The sequence below is a fragment of the Pristis pectinata genome, chromosome 3, assembly GCF_009764475.1.
Source record: "Pristis pectinata isolate sPriPec2 chromosome 3, sPriPec2.1.pri, whole genome shotgun sequence".
Taxonomy (NCBI): domain Eukaryota; kingdom Metazoa; phylum Chordata; class Chondrichthyes; order Rhinopristiformes; family Pristidae; genus Pristis; species Pristis pectinata.
This window is the reverse complement of record NC_067407.1, coordinates 79,633,289-79,652,484: the sequence shown is the minus strand read 5'-3', so window position 1 is coordinate 79,652,484 and position 19,196 is coordinate 79,633,289. Positions and strand designations below refer to the sequence as shown.

Genomic DNA, 19,196 nt, shown 5'->3' with positions numbered 1-19,196 from the left:
AGCAGGCTTTCGTCTGCTGGAGGTGCCAGTGTTCTGATAGAACTTTAAACGGAGGCCTCATCCGGACACAAATCCCTGGTAATCCCATTACTGCCTTCTGGGAAGATGCATGCAAGAGATTCACACTATTCAGCACAGCAGGTGGGAATGCAGCTCAGGTTAACTGAGTGTGCTCCAGCTGTATGCCACCCCACAACACTCCTTATTTTGTGTAAGAGTTCAGTGTTATACCGGACTTCCTTCGGACTCTGCGCGGCGTGATTCGGTCCTCCACGTCTGCTCTCCTCTCACCCTCTGGGCTGTAGTGGAACCCAGGGTGATCTGAAATGGAAATAATATTGTGATGAACACGTTCTCCCTACCAGTTTAGCTCATGTACTGAGCTAGGCCCCACCACAGGCTTTTGTGAAGGGCATGCAAGGACTTAATTTTTTTTTAAAAACAGAATTGATAGAAAGACTGCCCAACCACAGTCGTTCAACGGGCTGAATAGAAAATGGTGCTACGACTTTCCTTTCTCCTTCCCTGTGGAAGCCATTGACTGAAAAAGGGAGACCGTTCCACAGGACTCCCTTCTTTTCAGGGATCCTTCATGTGGGAATCTCTGAGTTGTGGATTACAAATTGTACCAGATGCAGTTCTTATCCTGCATCCAACTCACCCAATACATTCCACCAGTGGTGGAACAGCAATCAGGAAGAGGAGCCTGGGTTGGTTTAATCCTCAGTCACCAATTGCCCTGGTTAAAAGATCAACTAAACCCTCCCAAATCAGAAGTAGACAGTATTGTCACTCAAATGCAAATTAAAAAGAAATCCTTCAAAAGTAATATTTGGGGGCAGGAAAGGGGAACAAATGACTTGCCACTGAGGTTATTTATTCCAGGATCTCGTGACTAATAATAATCAGTCTTGATTAAACAACACTGATACTGTTATAATTCTTGCTCTGTCATGACCATACTGTTTGATGGTGAAGATAGATTGAGGTCATTTATCATCTAGTTGTTCCTATATACCCATTTTCAGTTCATGAAGCAAACCAGTTGGAAAACAACAGTCATACCACATGGCAGCCAAGTATTGAAGACACCCTGTTCTGGCAGAAAGTGATAATCAATTTTGAACTACTCTGGCAAAAAAAACAAGACAATAGGCTGAATGACCACCATGCAAGGCAAAATCTGCAGTGGACTACAGCTCTGTGGAACAAAGAGACCCACAGAGTGACTGGGCCCCTTTTCCATACAGTTAGAAGCAATATGTCCACCCTGCCTGCTCTCAACTCTTTATAAATGTGTGTCAGGTTTTCTCCTTGGTGAGCTCTATCAGAACAGAATCCACAACCTCAAATTCGAATCCTCTTGTTAGGCTGCTTCCAAAAACCCAGGTCTTGCCCCTCTCCCCTAAACCTCCAACCAAATATCACCAGGCCCCAGTACCTATCACTATATCCTGCAAGCACTCTGCTTTCCTCCAACTCTTGGTCCTTATGCAACCACCTTTTTGCCCAACCACCGGTAACCGTACCTTCAGTTGAAGACTACACACTGAACCAATGGACTTAAACTCCTTTTTGTCCAAGTCCTCTCTTGTTATGTCAACCCTCCAAATATTCTCTTCTACAGTTTGGCAACTACTTTGAAAACGTTGTATTGCTAAAATGGGTTACCTCAAATGTGCAAAGAACAATGTAAAACCTAGAACAAAATAAGCTTAGAAGGGGAGACTGAGTGATTGGTGAGACAAGTAGATAAATGCTGAAATACAGTATATGGAGTACCCAATGGATAGTTGGTTATTTTTTTCCTGCAGCTGGCTCTTAAGCAAGCATAACTAAAGCTCATTCCCAAAGAAAAGGTTTCCAAGAGTGTATCCTTGTGCGTTTGGTATTGCAGCAAGGCAGGGGGCTGTGTGGCAGTCCAGATCTGGCACAATGTAGATAGGGACATGTTCACCTTCAATGCATGTAACATGGTCATCATTAATATACAGTTAAAGAACAGGTCAATTAATATTAAATGATAAATTGGCAAGGCACCCTCAAACAAATCAATTCAAGCAATACTTACGGATGGCATCCATCTCTAGAATTGCTTGTTTAGCCTGCAAGTAAAAACATTTATTCTTCAGCCATTGAACAGAACTGAGCCACTTATCAGCTGCAAGTTGCTGAGGTCAGAAATGAGAGCAGCTGAAAGCAGCCCTGTAGTCACATTTGTGCAGATCCCACCCTTCAGAAACAAACAAGAGACACAAGTGTTTGAAGTGGGTAAATAGGACTCGGAAAACAATACCAGACTTGAATGGAAACAAAGTTTAAAAAGGTGAACAACTTCAAAAACCATTTGGAAGAATCAGCGTATTTAATTATTTTGTTTTTCTACAACCACAACACTGGGCCAGCAACACTAAATTAAAAATAAATCTTTTGTTGACAAATTACAAGATAACAGGTTACAGCTGGGTGGATGTGGTAAACACATAATCCTATGTGGAACAAAGGGCTCCAAATAATTTGCCTTTGGCTGTGCAATTAGCAGCCATCATTTCACAAATTGGAATAACAAACCAAGGTTCTAGAAACCATTTCTGACTGGGTTCATGCTGCAGCTTGTGGATTTGTTTCACTCCCATGTCATATCTGGCCTGCGTGTAAACTGATTCTGTGGTCCCACCAGGTACAAGGCAAGGATTCCAGAGTCTTAATCTGGATCAGCTCTTCATTTACAACATTTACAAACTACATAATAGCATCTTCACATGATTTATTTATGGATGGTGGTGTAATCTGCAAGGGAAGAAATGCAATTGTTCCAAAGGTTGTGGAATTTTCAGTGCGAGTGAACTATGGCCATTATTATATGCCAGTATTCCCAAGCTATTTCATGTTGGTACAAAAGGTCATTCTCAGGGGCAGTTTCTGTCCACGACTTCCAGTTGGAAGGGCCAACTGCCAGAGATTACAGCCAGAGGTGTTCACCATATGTGGCATGTTCCTGGTTACACAGGAACGTGGTCGCATTAATGAAGTGGTACCTGTAAGTGAATGTGTACCGACAGTTCAAGTTCAACCCACGCCAGATTCTCCTCCTGCTGAAATTACTTCAAACTCAGTTTAGTGGTGTCAGACCTCAGTGGGTTATAGCAATAACAGCCCATAAACATGCTGCCTCAACTAAACGTAGGTCACAGCCCACATATATCAAAGGCTCAACAACACTAATTAGAGGACAATTTTACGCTGGGCATATGTTAAGTTTGCAAGGAAACGAAGTGAAACTACATCAGCAGTATCTCAGTGTCCAACAAGACTGGGCGTATTTTACCATTTGCTCTCCTAGTTGTGCTTGCTGTCAAAACAGATTACCAACTTTAAAATTTGTATAAATGCTCCCTAAAGAATATGAAAAGCTAACTCGAGTCATCCTATTTCACACCTTGGCTGGGATCTTGGCTGGATGATTTTCAAGAATAAGCCTCTTCAGATGAAGAATCCAAAGCCTCTTGTCCTGCATTGACTTGGCCTGTAAGAAGATATGACAACTATGAGAGAATTTGAGATGATTTGACATCACATGGAAACACTTCCAGACAGGATCCCACTTTACCCAAGATTCCACTGCACATTTTACAAAGAGAAGAACTTGGAACTTTTCAACTGGCCCTTTCCTCATTCTTATCCATCACAACCCCAACTAAAGTTCAAGACTGAGGTTGAACCAGGATCCCAAGGGATAGTAGGTCAAAGGTACAGTGGCATGCAAAAGTTTGGGCACGCCGGTCAAAATTTCTGTTACCGTGAAGAGCTAAGCAAGTAAATGATGACCTGATTTCCAAAAGGCATAAAGATGACACATTTCTTTAATATTTTAAGCAAGATTACTTTTTTAATTTCCATCTTTTACAGTTTCAAAATAACAAAAGAGGAAAAGGGCCCGAAGCAAAAGTTTGGGCATCCTGCATGCTCAGTACTTAGTAGCAGCCCCTTGGCAAGTATCACAGCTTGTAAACTCTTTCTGTAACCAGCTAAGAGTCTTTCAATTCTTGTTTGGGGGATTTTTGCCCATTCTTCCTTGCAAAAGGCTTCTAGTTCTGTAAGATTCTTGGGCCGTCTTGCATGCACTGCTCTTGAGGTCTATCCACAGATTTTCGATGATGTTTAGGTCAGGGGACTGTGAGGGCCATGGCAAAACCTTCAAGCTTGTGCCTCTTGAGGTAGTCCATTGTGGATTTTGAGGTGTGTTTAGGATAGTTAGCCTGTTGTAGAAGCCATCCTCTTTTCATCTTCAGCTGCTTTTTTTTAATATATATATATATATATATATATATATATATATATACACACACACAGACGGTGTGAGCTTTGCTTCCAGAATTTGCTGGTATTCAATTGAATTCATTCTTCCCTCTACCAGTGAAATGTTCCCCGTGCCACTGGCTGCAACACAAGCCCAAAGCATGATCAATCCACCCCCATGCTTAACAGTTGGAGAGGTGTTCTTTTCATGAAATTCTGCACCCTTTTTTCTCCAAACGTACCTTTACTCATTGTGGCCAAAAAGTTCTATTTTAACTTCATCAGTCCACAGGACTTGTTTCCAAAATGCATCAGGCTTGTTTAGATGTTCCTTTGCAAACTTCTGACACTGAATTTTGTGGTGAGGACGCAGGAAAGGTTTTCTTCTGATGACTCTTCCACGAGGGTCATATTTGTGCAGGTGTCGCTGCACTGTAAAACAGTGCACCACCACTCCAGAGTCTGCTAAATCTTCCTGAAGGTCTTTTGCAGTCAAACGGGGGTTTTGATTTACCTTTCTAGCAATCCCACGAGCAGTTCTCTCAGAAAGTTTTCTTAGTCTTCCAGACCTCAACTTGACCTCCACTGTTCCTGTTAACTGCCATTTCTTAATTACATTACGAACTGAGGAAACGGCTACCTGAAAACACTTTGCTATCTTCTTATAGCCTTCTCCTGCTTTGTGGGCATCATTTATTTTAATTTTCAGAGGACTAGGAAGCTGCTTAGAGGAGCCCATGGCTGCTGATTGTTGGGACAAGGTTTGAGGAGTGGGGGTATTTATAAAAGCTTTGAAATTTGCATCACTTTGCCTTTCCTAACGATGACTGTGAACAAGCCATAGCCCTAACAAGCTAATGAAGGTCTGAGAACTCGGTAAAAGTTATCAGAGAGCTCAAATCTCTTGGGGTGCCCAAACTTTCGCATGGTGCTCCTTTCCTTTTCACTCTAAAATTGTACAAAACAAAAATACACTGATCTTGCTTAAAATGTTGAAAAGAGTGTTTCATCTGTAACTCTGACTTTTGGAGATCAGTTCGTCTTCTACTCACTTAACTATTCACAGTAACAGAAATTTTGACCGGGGTGCCCAAACTTTTGCAATGCCACTGTAAGTAATTGGATTTAGAGATAGGTCGACCATGATCTAAATCAAGGGTAGAGTGGGCTAAATACCCTGCTCTTATTCTTATTCAAATAAGATTTGAATTTAAGTTAAATTGCTTGGTCCATTTTTGAAATCCATTCAGGGATTCCTTTCCCACCTTAGAAAGTGTTGGCAGCTGAATCAACGTACCTTAAGCCACGCAAGAAGATACTCCTTTTTGGAATTATTAGCATACATTATAAAATTTGCAAAGGGTCAGGTTTTAATTTCAATAGAAGGGAACAAAGATTGGAGAATCAAGCTGAAGCATTCTAGTCTGAGAGAATGAATTTATTATTGCTAAAGGTTCAGGTTGAGTAATTTTGGCTTCAAATGTTTGTATAATACAACTATATCTGCTTCTAGGATACACCTTTCAATGTAATGCCCGCTATTTTATTCATGAAACCAAGCCACCTTTGCCCAGTAGAGTACCATTGGGCATAGAAATACTCACACTGGAGAATATCTTACCTGTACTGTGTGCTGTACTTTGGGATTCTTGTAGTGGAAAACACTAAAACCAAGAGAGTCCTTTGGTATCACCTCCACAAGCATCAAGTTACAACACTGGAGAGGGGGAGAACATTACAACTTTATTCAACCTGAGCTCAATCTCTTACTTACACATTTTATTAGCCTTCTTTACACAATTTTATAAACTTGGCAGTTAAATTGTACACATTAAGATCCAATAATCATAAAAATCAGAATATTAGGGACAAAAGTACAAATTGGTTTTATATTTTGCCTTTACACATCCCAAAAAGTGTCATTAGAAGGATTAATCAGACCAAAGTCAACTAAAACACACATCAACTAGACACATGAATGATCGAGAAATGGAGGGCTTTGTGGGAGGGAAGGGTTAGATCGATCTTAGAGCAGGATAAAATGTCAGCACAACATTGTGGGCCGAAGGGCCTGTACTGTAATGTTCTATGTTCTAAAAGCTACACTAGACTAGGTGACCAGAAGCTTTGGCTGTTAGATAAATTTTGTGTGTGTTCTTTTGGGGCTGGGGGGGGGGAGTGTGTGGGTGGAGTGGGTAGGAGGAGGAGAGCCAGAGGTTTCGGGGGGGGGGGGTGCAAATGGCTAAAAGTCATGGCTGACAGTGGTGGGGGTGTAGAAGAGACCAAAAGCAAAGGATCACACAGTGTTTCAGAGTTGGCAGTGATTACAGATTCAAGTCGTTGAGGGTGCAGTGAACATTTGAACACAAGGATGAAAACTTTAAATGCGATGTTACTGGGCTGGGTGGCACGATGGTGCAGCTAGCAGAGCCGCTGCCTTACAGCTTCAGCAACATCTCCAGCACTGCCTGTGTGGTATCTGCATGCTCTCCGTGACCACTTGAGTTTCTTCTGGGTGCTCCATTGTCCTTCCACATCCCAGGAGACTGGCAGGTTTGCAAGTTAACTGTCTGTTGTAAGTTACCCCTAGTGTAGACGGGTGATAGAATCTGAGAAGAGTTGATGATGATGCGAGGAGAATACACTGCAGGAAAATTGAAAGGAATGGTATTTGCAAGCTGGCATTGACTCATTGGGCCAAATGGCCTCCTCCTACATGGTATGGAAATAGAGCCAGTGAGCATTGAGGTGTTCAGTTACCAGAAGCTGGTGAGAATTTTAAATGATCTGAAGTTTATGGATGATGTAGGAAGAAAGAGTGAACAAGAGAGTTGAAAATGGTTGAACTCCACTGGTTGATGTTGTAAGTAGCTACAAAGTCGGCCTTTCTGGTTCATTTCTGATTCAGTGCAGTACTCCCAAAGGCAAACCCTAGCACTTTCAGGTAAATGCAAGGGACCCAGATTAAAACAAAACAGTCCTTACCAAAATATGAGCTTTATAGGCATAAGTTTCTTCCCTTTTTTTAGTGATGAGAAGAAGTTTATCTAAAAGAAACAAAGTGCGTTCATTTTTGGCCCGCTGAAAGCGGAACGTTCCTTCCAAGACCAGTTCTCCATAGCTGGTCAAGTCTGGACCTTTCCAATTTGTCAGCAGGCTTTGTATCTCCTTAACAAGAACACAGATAAACAGTCAAACAACAGCAGTAATAAAACAGGTCATCTAATGCAATCAAAACATCTCCCTTGCCCTGTTCCATTATTTAATAAGATCATGGCTGAGCTGCACCTTTAAGCTAATTACTTGCCTTGGTTCCATATTCCTTAAAGCCCTTATCCCACTAAAATCCATCTTTCTCAGTTTTGAAATCTGCAACATTTTAACTTGCTAGTTCCATTATCCACAGCTTTTCTGCTTCTGGAACTGGGAGTTAATTTATTGATTGTTAGTCATTATTCTGATGAGATTATTTTGATCACATTGAGTGAATTTACACATACAGGCGACCACGTTTAGGTAGCATCAGCTCCCAAACCATGGCACATACCAACCTGCCCAATGACATCTATTGTAGGCAGGAGTTTATTTTGCTACCTGACTTTGAAGAAAGCCACAGAGTGGATTAATCAACAAAATACCATAGTGCAATGATTTTTCTGACCCAGTGAAAGGGTGAAGCAGGACTTGTTATTTTCAATGAATGGTTACCTAGTTCATACCTTAAGCTTACACCTACTTGTTCTGGATTCCCTCAGAGGAAAGTGTCTCAATATAGAAAAGCTACAAACTCTTTTAAATCATCCCTAATACTACCCCTTAATATCTATGCTCAAGGCAATACAAATTTAGTGCATGCAAGATGTACTCATAATATAATCCCTTTTTGGCCCAGCATACATCTTGTCAATCTACACTGCCAGGCAAAAATAGGGTTCAACCAGAACTTGCATTAATACTAACAGAGGAGGAATGAGGGCTACATTCTTATTGTATTTTGGAAATTACACTACAAATGCCACAATATAATGGTTCTTTTGCTCACTTGTTATTAATTTGCAATTTATTCTTGTGATCTAACTGCACCAGTTTCTCAAGTTGCTTGAGAAATCCTGTGACACATCCCTAACCAGTTACTGTCTTGTGGCAATGGCCAATGAGATGGGTTAAGAGAAACACAATTAAAACTTACCTTTCCTTTTTTACCCCCTTTACTGTTCGCTATTAGTCACCTTTACCTGACAGTTATTTAAAGAGGGCAATTTTGGGTGGGCAAGTTTACTGAGCTTTTGCAGCCAAGTATCACTCACAGACAACTGCCACCCAGGGGCGTTTCGGCCAAACAATAGCAAATGTCGAGAGGGTGGCGAGTTGTCCCTGGTTGATTTAATTTTCCTCCAAACCCAGGGCACTGAGGCTCACTGCAGTTAACCGACTGCCACCCTGGGTCACAGACAGACAAATCTTCACCAGTAGATAGATAAACAACTAACTTCCAGGGCAATGGAAATGGGCAATAAACTCTGACTGCAGCAACACCACCCAAATAGGATGCATTCTTAAAATCCCGATGATAATTACCTGCAGCCGTACTGCATGCTCGTGTTTCCTCTTCATATCATTGATGTGCCAAGCCACCCTCTGCATTGTGTCAATGGCATCCTGCACCACATCATAACACTCTGTATCTTTCTCCAGATGACTCACTATTTCCTGTAAACAATAGCCAAAAGACATAACAGATCATAAAGCAAATATGACAATGTGGAGTAGAAATCAATGACAGCCCAGTTCCCAGACAATTCATCATGGTGTGTACTCCAATCAAGACTGAGACTATTGTGAATGTCCACTGGGCAATTGTGGCATTTGCTTCACATTCAAAGGCCAAAAATGCATGTTCCAGACAACCAGGATCAGGTTGTTGATTGGGGCTGAGGTTTCAGACGGTCAGGGAGGTGAGTGCAGAGGGAAATCACAGGCCAGCAGCACTACTGAACCCACTTGCATATGGAGAACAGGCTCCTTATTGACCAATGTCTACCCTCAAGTAGATGCTGCCAAAAATTACTTGCTTTCATAAAGATCATGCAGAAGTGCAGAAATCACTAACATCAAACAAAATGTCTTGCCTTTGCAGCAAAATATATAAAAAAACATCAATTTCTGATTGGTGGCGAATAGTTTCTCCATTTCAAAAACATGGAAACCAAAATGTTTCCCCATCTCCACGGACACAATATGACACTGTTACAAGAAGTGCCAGACTAATCTTCAAGAACAACTCAACTAGACTAGTTAAATAATCTTCACCTGTATGCAGTTTCACTGGTTCAGGTGTCAGAAACCATGGAGAGTTGATGATAATCACTTTTTAGTTACAAAGCAAGTCAATAAATAACCTAGATAGAAAGAATGCAAAATCCAAAGCGCTATCAACATGCATTAAATTTTTGTACCCCAAAGGTCAATATCAAGATCACTATTGAATACCTACAACAGATGAAAGCTCCAAGTCCTGAACATTCAAGGATACAGTTGGCAAGTTACAGGGATGTTCAGGCGAGCCCTTGAACTATTAAAATTACTGTATCCTTATAATTGTTGTATCTTAATTGAAAAGGAGTCAATGATTAATCTGGGCCAGGTCCTTGTACGCTAATGCTTACAATGACAAGGTAACTTCTGGATGAAAGGCAGCATTAATTGTGATTAAAATAATCCTCAAATGCACTGGGTTTGGATCAAGAATACTTGGGTAACCACTTACATGCAAGAGAAGATGGTATTTTAGGATGCGTTGCACAGGTTTGAGAAGGTAGGATCCCAGTGGGAGGGAGTGTTTCAAGGTTTCCTGTCGCTCTCTGAAGAATTTGGCAAGCACTTTGTTCCTCATACATTCTGTTAACACTGCTACAGACCTGCAAGTTACATAGAAAGATCAGTGACTCTGTTAAATCCAGGTGCTTGTACAAAACGTGGACTAAAATCTCCATCACCCCCACGTTGAAAGGTCATGATGCTGGATGGGTGCCCTCTAATGACATTGCATTTTTGCCTTGATATTAAATTTATTTCCTTCCTTCAATATTTTGTTTTGACACAGAACACTAGTACCATTGCCGCTCTTGGCAAGGAGCACAGCAGATCCCTTACGCCATTGTTTCCTTCAAGAACTGCAGAATATCAAGTTCCAAATCAGATACAAAATGTATGACTGAAAAATGGAATAATTTCTTTAATGTCTGAAAGCACATTTAAACATCTTGATAGAACAGAAAACTGTTCATTTTTTCCCCATATTTTTCCACATCACTCATTCAACAAAAACTTGATGTTGTTTAATTTCTGTTCTTTTTTGAAAAAAGTTACAAGTGAGATAATGGCCAACCAACCTTGTATGAATGCACAGTGGTGCAGCAATTAATGACCAGTTAGTCTTGGCCTTGAATGCTATGTGTGGAGTTCTCTCTGTGACTGCATGGATTCCCCCACATGCTCCAAGTTCCTCCCACATTCCAGAGACACGCTGGTAGTTAATTAACTACTATAAATTGCCCCTAGTGTTGGTAGATGGCAAGAGAATAATTGGGGGGTGGGATGAGGGAGTTGGACATGAGAGAATAGGTTGCAAGGGAAAAAAGGTGAGGGAACAGGATTAATAGTATTTCTCCCACAGCCATCATAGTTTCATTGGGTTCCTCCCATGTCATAAGAAAAGTGAGACTCTGAAATCAAACTGTTTTAGATTCCATCACAATCCTGTCAGCTGAATACCAGATTTACCTCCAGTGATAGTACAGAGGGAATCAGTGGAAGGCAGGACAAATCCTGGTACAATTGCCCTGGAAAATGAACCCATGGACAAATTCACTATTTCTTCAAAAGCAACTGAATCACAGTTCAAATTACAGAATATCTACTTGATACTTTGGAGGCAATTTTAATCTGAGTAGCTGGGAAACAATTTGACCCTGGTCGAAACAATACTACTCATCATTAACTTAAAATTGGGCATTATATAAAACCAGCATTCACTGACAGCTGTTCCCTGATGGATGGATGAGTTACAATTTCCCTATTAACTGACCACTTAACAGCTTCAGTGAGATGCAGGTCTGGCCCTCACATTGTTAACACAGACCTACCTGGGATAGTTTGTGCAATACTGTGTATAGATGTGGAATTCTTCACTCTGAAAAATCATGAAAAAAACACGTCAGACCCTGCTTGTTCATCTAAAGCCCCAACATTAGATAGATTAGTTCTGGCACATCTGTAATAGGTTTTAAACATACCACTGTCAGCCACACCAAGATAGCCAGCCAGGATCTCAGCAATGCTGGACTTGTGTAAGGGCAGGCTGCATAGACTTGGCTTCAATGTCTAACTGAAATGGTTAAGATGGTTAAAGGGATCCCATGGAGTAGGGAGAAAAATTATTCCCTTTGGTGGGCAGGTCCAGAACAGAGATTCATTACCTACAAATTAGAGCTATGACATTCAGGGGTGATATCAGGAAACGCCTCCTCACAAAGTGTCGGGAGACACTCTCCTCCAAACACTGAGAGTAGGGGGTGGGCAGATGAAAACACAAACTGGGAAGAACAGGTTTTTGTTAGCTGCAACAGGTCTCGTGCAACACTGGAGTGCAAGGAAAGCCACAAATTTACACCAGGGTTTCAGATTAAGAGATTTACCTCAACAGGTTGGGCTTTTTCACTTGCCTGAACTGGGGTCAGCTGAAAGTAGCCCAAGAGAATCAAACCAGGAAAAACTCTGGTAAATATATCCTGTACCCTCTGGCTTTGACACTGTTTCCTTAATCATAATACCCTCAACTCAACAAGATTCCATTTGACATGATATTTTAAAAGAGATACATGTCGAAACAGAACATCTTGCCTTTGTTACACAATCCAAGTAAATGGAATTTTAGTATATTAATACAAATTTAGTTTTGAATTAAATTCTGAAGGTGATCCGAAGACATTCAGTTGACTGTTTCTTTTTCCTATGTGGCTGGGTGCACCACAGCAAGCAGCAATTAGTGCTGGAGGGACCAGGTATGATTTTGACCATGCGTGCCATCTGTGTGGAGTCCACACACTCTCTCCATCAAAGTGCTTCCTGATATTGCCCTTGAACATCATGGATGCGACTGGAAACCAGAACATTTCACGTTCCACTCACATCCCAAACACGTGCTGCTAGGTTAATTGGCTACTGTAAGTTACCCCCAAGTGTAGGTCAATGACAAAAAAAGAACAAAGAGGAGAATTGACGAGCACGTGCAGAAGGGAATAAGTTGCCGAATAAGTTGTACAACGGAAATGATAGGGGAATGGGAATGATGGGGATTGCTCCTCTGGGAGCCAGCAGGAACCCATTGGGTCAAATAGCCTCAGTGTTGTTATGAAGATGGTAAAAGATAGGTAGGAAGCAAAAAAAAACATTGCAGTCTTATGCACACGAAGTAGAATTTGCTGTTCTTTCAAGCTTGCAGACTTGCTCTGAAGCCATAGCAGCATTTACCTTTGCTACAAAACATTCCGCAATTGCAACCGGGTCACTGTCACAACTCTCCAGATCTCGAAGCAGTTCACTGTAAATGGAAAGGAAAGCCACATTTTAAATAAATACCCACAGAACTTGCAGGTGGCTCCTGATCAGTAGTACTTTATCAGGTGCTTGTAGCACCATCTTAAAAATACAACTATAGTGCTTTTCATAACCTCAGGGCAGCCACGAGTCTTCATGATCCTGAAATACTTTGAAAATATAGCTGTGTTGCAATGCTGCCAATTTGCAGGCCCCGGGTTCCGCAAACAGCACTGTGCTAACCAGTTGGTTGAGAGAAATGTTGGCCAAAAATACTGGAGGGAATGTCTCCATGTCTGCATTATGTTCTATTCACAACTCCTCAGAAAACGAAGCAGCCCATGCAGCTAAACCTAGACAACATTCATGCATGAGCAGATAAGTAGCAAGTAATATTTGCATCACAAGTAATTACAATCTCCAACAAGAGCATCTAACCTGTTACTCTCGACAACAAATGGCAATACCAAAAAGATACCAATGTCCTGAGGATCACTGTTGACCAAAAACTTAAACTGGATCAGCCACAGTTAGAGTGATTACAAAAGCAGCTGCAGCGATTGACATGTCCCATCACACCAAAGCCTTCCCACCATCTACAAAAGGCACATGTCAGCAGTATCATGGAAAACTCACTACTTGCAACTCCGACAATTCCACCAACATACGAGACAAAACAGCTTCTTCATTGGTGCCCCTTCCACCACCATAAACATTCATTCCCTCCGCCGCCAGTGAACCATCTACAAAATGCATTGTGGTTATTTGCCTCAGCTATTCTGACAGCACTTCCTATACCCATAACCTCCACCATCGAGGAGGATATGTGTAGCAGGTGCAAAGGAACAAATCCCCCTCCAAATTGCCCACCATTCCAACTCGGAAATAAAGGAGGGGTAACTAAAGAGGAGCGGCCAGGGTGTGAGTGGCTCAGGGTAGGAGTGAAGCTTAAGGCTTTGGCTCGAGAGGCTTCGGCGAGCAGAGGCTGAGGAAGAGCTTACACCCAGAGAGGTAAGGCCGGGTAGGTTCCTTTATAGTTTAAATAACTTAGAAGTAGGTAGTGATGGCAGCAGTTAGGGCAGTCGTGTGCACTGTATGCAGTATGTGGGAAGTCAGGGACAGCACACTTGTCCCTGATGACCACACCTGTAAAAGGTGCATCCAGCTGCAGCTCCTGACAAACCGAGTTAGGGAACTGGAGCTGGAGCTGGATGAACTTCGGATCATTCGTGATGCAGAGGCAGACATAGACAGGAGTTTCAGGGAGATAGTCACCCCTAAAGGTCAGGAGGCAGGTAGCTGGGTGACTGTTAGGAAAGGGAAGGGGTATAGACAGAAAGAGCAGAGCACCCCGTGGCCGTTCCCATCAACAATAAGTATACCGTTTTGGATACTGCTGGTGGGGACAATCTACCAGGGACAAGTTGTAGTGGTCACGTCTCTGGCACCGAGGTGGTACCCTCAGCTCAGAAAGGAAGGATGGAAAAGAGGAGAGCAGTAGTGATAGGGGATTCGATAGTTAGGGGGACAGATAGGAGGTTCTGTGGGAGAGATCGAGAATCCCGGATGGTCTGTTGCCTCCCTGGTGCCAGGGTCCGTGATATCTCGGATCAAGTTCTCGATATTCTTAGGAGGGAGGGTGAGCAGCCAGATGTCATGGTCCATGTAGACACCAATGACGTGGATAGGAAGGAGGAGGAGGAGGTCCGGCAAAGAGAGTTTAAAGAACTAGGTGCAAAGTTGAAGGACAGGACCTCCAAGGTTGCAATCTCAGGATTGCTACCCACGCCACGTGCTAGTGAGGCTAGAAATAGGAGGATCGTGCAGCTAAATACATGGCTAAGGAAATGGTGCAGGAGGGAGGGCTTCATGTTCCTAGACAATTGGGCCTTGTTCCAGGGAAGGTGGGACCTGTTCTGACAGGACGGTTTGCACCTGAACTGGAAGGGGACTAACGTACTTGTGGGTAGGTTTGCTAGTGCTGCTCCGGGGGGGTTTAAACTAGATTTGCAGGGGGAGGGGAACCAGAGTGTTAGAACAGATAGTGAGGTGGAGGAGGAAAAAGGTCATGTGAGGACTGCAGGTATCGACAGAAATCAAAGGTTTGTACGTGATAGAAATGTTCTCAGGTGCATCTATTTCAATGCAAGGAGATTGTAGGTAAGGCAGATGAGTTTAGGGTGTGGATTGGCACGTGGGATTACGACATTATTGCTATTACTGAGACCTGGTTGCAGGAAGGGCAGGACTGGCAGCTTAACGTCCTGGGGTTCCATTGTTTCAGACGTGATAGAGGGGGAGGGATGAAAGGGGGAGGAGTGGCATTACTAGTCAGGGAAAATATCACAGCTGTGCGGAGACAGGACAGCCTGGAGGACTCGTCCACAGAGGCCATATGGGTGGAGCTGAGGAACAGGAAAGGTGTGGCCACACTAATAGGGTTGTATTATAGACTGCCCAATAGTCAGAGAGAATTGGAGGAACAAATCTGTAGTGAGATAGCAGACTGATGTAAGAAACAGAAAATAGTCATAGTAGGGGATTTTAACTTTCCACATATTAACTGGGACTCCCACACTGTGAAAGGGCTGGATGGCTTAGAATTTGTCAAATGTGTTCAGGGAAGTTTTCTAAATCAATATATAGAGGTACCAACGAGAGACAATGCAATACTTGATTTCCTATTAGGGAACCAGACAGATCAGGTGACAGAAGTATGTGTTGGTGAGCATTTTGGGTCCAGTGACCATAATGTCATTAGTTTCAAGTTAATTATGGATAAGGATAGGTCTGGTCCTCGAGTTGAGGTTCTAAATTGGAGAAAGGCCAATTTTGTGGAAGTGAGAAAGGATCTCAGAAAAGTGGATTGGGATAAGTTGTTTTCTGGCAAGGATGTGTTCAGTAAGTGGAAAGCCTTCAAAGGCGAAATTTTGAGAGTGCAGAGTTTGCATGTTTCTGCCAGGATTAAAGGCAAAGTTAACAAGCATAGGGAACCTTGGTTTTCAAGGGATATTGGTGCTCTGGTTAAGAAGAGAGAGGTGTATAGCAGGTATAGGCAACTAGGAACAAATGAGGTACTTGAAGAGTATAGAAAAAGTAAGAAAATACTAAAAAAGGAAATCAGGAAGGCAAAAAGAAGACATGAGGTTGCTTTGGCAGATAATGTGAAGGTAAACCCAAAGGGTTTCTACAAGTATATTAAGAGTAAAAGGATAGTAAGGGACAAAATTGGTCCCCTAGAAGATCAGAGTGGTCGTCTATGTGTGGAGCCTCAGGAGATAGGGGAGATCTTAAACAATTTTTTTGCATCAGTATTTACTCAGGAAACAGGCATAGAGGATATGAAGGAAGGGAAACAAGCAGTAGTGTCATGGAGCATATAGAGATTAAAGAGGAGGAGGTGCTTGCTGCTTTACAGCGAATAAAAGGTAGATAAATCCCCCGGGCCTGACAAGATATTTCCTCGGACCTTGAGAGAGACTAGTGTAGAAATTGCAGGGGCCCTGGGTAGATATATTTAAAATGTCCTTTGCCACAGGTGCAGTGCCAGAGGACTGGAGGGTAGCTCATGTTGTTCCGTTGTTTAAAAACGGCTCCAAAAGTAAACCAGGTAATTACAGGCCAGTGAGCCTGACATCAGTAATAGGTAAATTATTGGAAGGTGTTCTGAGAGATCAGATATACAAGTATTTGGACAGACAATGGCTGATTAAGGATAGTCAGCATGGCTTTGTGCGTGGTAGATCGTGTTTAACGAATCTTGTGGAGTTTTTTTTTGAGGAGGTTACCAAGAAAGTAGATGAAGGAAAGGCTGTGGATGTTGTCTACATGGACTTTAGTAAGGCCTTTGACAAGGTCCCACATGGGAGGTTAGTTCAGAAGGTTCAGGCACTAGGTATCTATGGAAAGGTTGTAAACTGGATTCGAAATTGGCTGTGTGGGAGAAGGCAGAGTGTAGTGGATGATTGTTTCTCAGACAGGAGGCCTGTGACTAGTAGTGTGCCTCAGGGATCTGTGCTGGGGCCATTGTTGTTTGTTGTCTATATCAATGATCTAGATGATAATGTGGTAAATTGCATCAGCAAGTTTGCTGATAACACTAGGATTGGAGGTATAGTGGACAGCGAGGAAGGCTTTCAAAGCTTGCAGAGGGATCTGAACCAAATGGAAGAATGGGCCAGAAAATGGCAGATGGAATTTAATGCAGACAAGTGTGAGGTGTTGCATTTTGCAAGGACAAATCAAGGTAGGACATACACAGTAAATGGTAGGGCACTGAGGAGTGCAGAGGAACAAAGGGATCTGGGAGTTCAGATACATAATTCCCTGAAAGTGGCATCACAGGTAGACAGGGTTGTAAAGGCGGCTTTTGGCATCCTGGCATTCATAAATCAAGGTATGAGTATAGGAGTTGGGATGTTATGGTGAGGTCGTATAAGTCATTGGTGAGGCCAAATTTGGAGTATTGTGTGCAGTTCTGGTCACCTAACTATAGGAAGGATATCAGTAAGATTGAAAGAGTGCAGAGGAGATTTACTAGAACGTTGCCGGGTCTTCAGGAGTTGAGTTACAGGGAAAGATTGAACAGGTTAGGACTTTATTCCTTGGAGCGCAGAAGAATGAGGGGAGATTTGATAGAGGTTTACAAAATTATGAGGGGTACAGACAGTAAATGCGAGTAGGCTCTTTCCACCTAGATTAGGAGAGATACGTACGAGAGGACATGGCTTTAAGGATGAAAGGGGAAAGGTTTAGGGGAATCTTCTTCACGCAGAGAGTGGTGGGAGTGTGGAATGGGCTGCCATCTGATGTAGTAAATGCGGGCTCACTCTTAAGTTTTAAGAATAAATTGGATAGATACATGGAGGGGAGAGGTCTGGAGGGTTATGGACTCTGTGCAGGTAAGTGGGACTAGCGGAATAACATTCTGGCACAGATTAGAAGGGTCGAATGGCCTGTTTTCTGTGCTGCAGTGTTCTACTGTTCTAAATCCCAAATCTTTCATTATCGCTGGGTCTAAATCATAGGACTCCTTATCCAATAACATTCTTGGAGTATCCTCACCACAAGGACTGCAATGGTTTAAGGTGGCAAGTCACGACCACCTTAAGGGCAGTTAGTGTTGGGGAATAAATGCTGGCCTTGTGAGCAATTACTGCATACTGAAAAAAAAGATTATATCCATTACTGATAAATATCACGATTCATAATTAATGCTTCTTACTTTCAAGTGCTGATTAAATATTTGGTGTAGATAGATGGATTAGCAAATTGTAAGGAGGAAACAAATAGCCTGCATAAAGGGATGCAAGTTTGGTTAGGTGAGTGGGCAAGAAGTTAGCAGAGAAAGTATAATGTGGGGGAAAGATGAGAAATTATCCATTTTGGAAAGAAAAATAAAACAGCAAACCCATAATTAAACCGAGCAAGACAGAAAATCATTGTGTTATGAAGGAATTTGGTGGGGTGGTTACATGAAACACGGTAAGAGTGGACTGGTCACCCTCTTCAGAATTTCAATCCTTATTATTCACCTTGATTACTCAACTTAGTGCCCATACTTTATATATAAACAAAGTATACAAAACTCTCCAGATTTCAAATGACAGAAGCTCAATAGATTTTTCTTTGAGGGGGACCAATTTCCAGATTTGTGAAAATAAAAAAAATGCTTCCTAACATTACCCTGAATGTACCAGCTCTAATGTTAGGCCCTTATGCTGATCTCCTTCATAAGGAGATATCGTTGATAGAGAAAAATGATCAAACGTTTCAAATCAAACATTCCTTAATTTTCAATATCATGAAATAATCCAGCCCCAGTATCATTCTAACAAACCTATGCAGCACCCTCTCTTAGGCCAACATATCATTCAAGATGACATATCCACCACAGTTGTCTTTGTAAAATCCTCCATTAGCAGGCGAGGACAACTCAGCATCTTCTCCCAGGCCAGAGGTTCTACTCATACGGTCAGCTCCAAAGGACAGTGTGTATTGCCTGCCTACCACCAGACTCCCAGAACAAGCCAAGTCCTCTCACAGCAAGGGATCTCCAGAAGAACAGAAGAAACTTCAAGGACATTCTCAAACCATCCTTGGGGAAAAAAAATGCAACATTGTCACTGACTCATATAGGAATTGCTCAAAATGGAGAAGTGTCCAGGAAGGCATTGAGCAGAGTCTCCACGACAATAGCACACAGATCATGCACTAAAAGAACCGCACACACAATCTCAAACCACCCTTAAATGAAGTGCTTTAAGAGACTGGTAAAGGCCTACATCAGTGCCAGCCTC

General features: G+C 42.3%; 1 protein-coding gene across 7 annotated transcripts in view; it reads right to left on the bottom strand.

Moving 5' to 3' along the window:
* LOC127568508 (pleckstrin homology domain-containing family G member 1) overlaps nt 1-19,196 on the bottom strand; it is a 155,109-nt gene that overhangs the window by 17,243 nt on the left and 118,670 nt on the right. For all 7 annotated transcript variants that reach the window (XM_052012344.1, XM_052012346.1, XM_052012350.1 and 4 more), the window contains 9 exons: nt 12,832-12,901; nt 11,445-11,491; nt 10,067-10,217; nt 8,878-9,009; nt 7,285-7,467; nt 5,921-6,016; nt 3,440-3,526; nt 2,072-2,105; nt 232-321 (listed from right to left, as the gene is read on the bottom strand). In XM_052012344.1, coding sequence (XP_051868304.1) covers nt 232-321; nt 2,072-2,105; nt 3,440-3,526; nt 5,921-6,016; nt 7,285-7,467; nt 8,878-9,009; nt 10,067-10,217; nt 11,445-11,491; nt 12,832-12,901 — 890 coding nt within the window. The remainder of the gene's footprint in view (nt 1-231; nt 322-2,071; nt 2,106-3,439; nt 3,527-5,920; nt 6,017-7,284; nt 7,468-8,877; nt 9,010-10,066; nt 10,218-11,444; nt 11,492-12,831; nt 12,902-19,196) is intronic.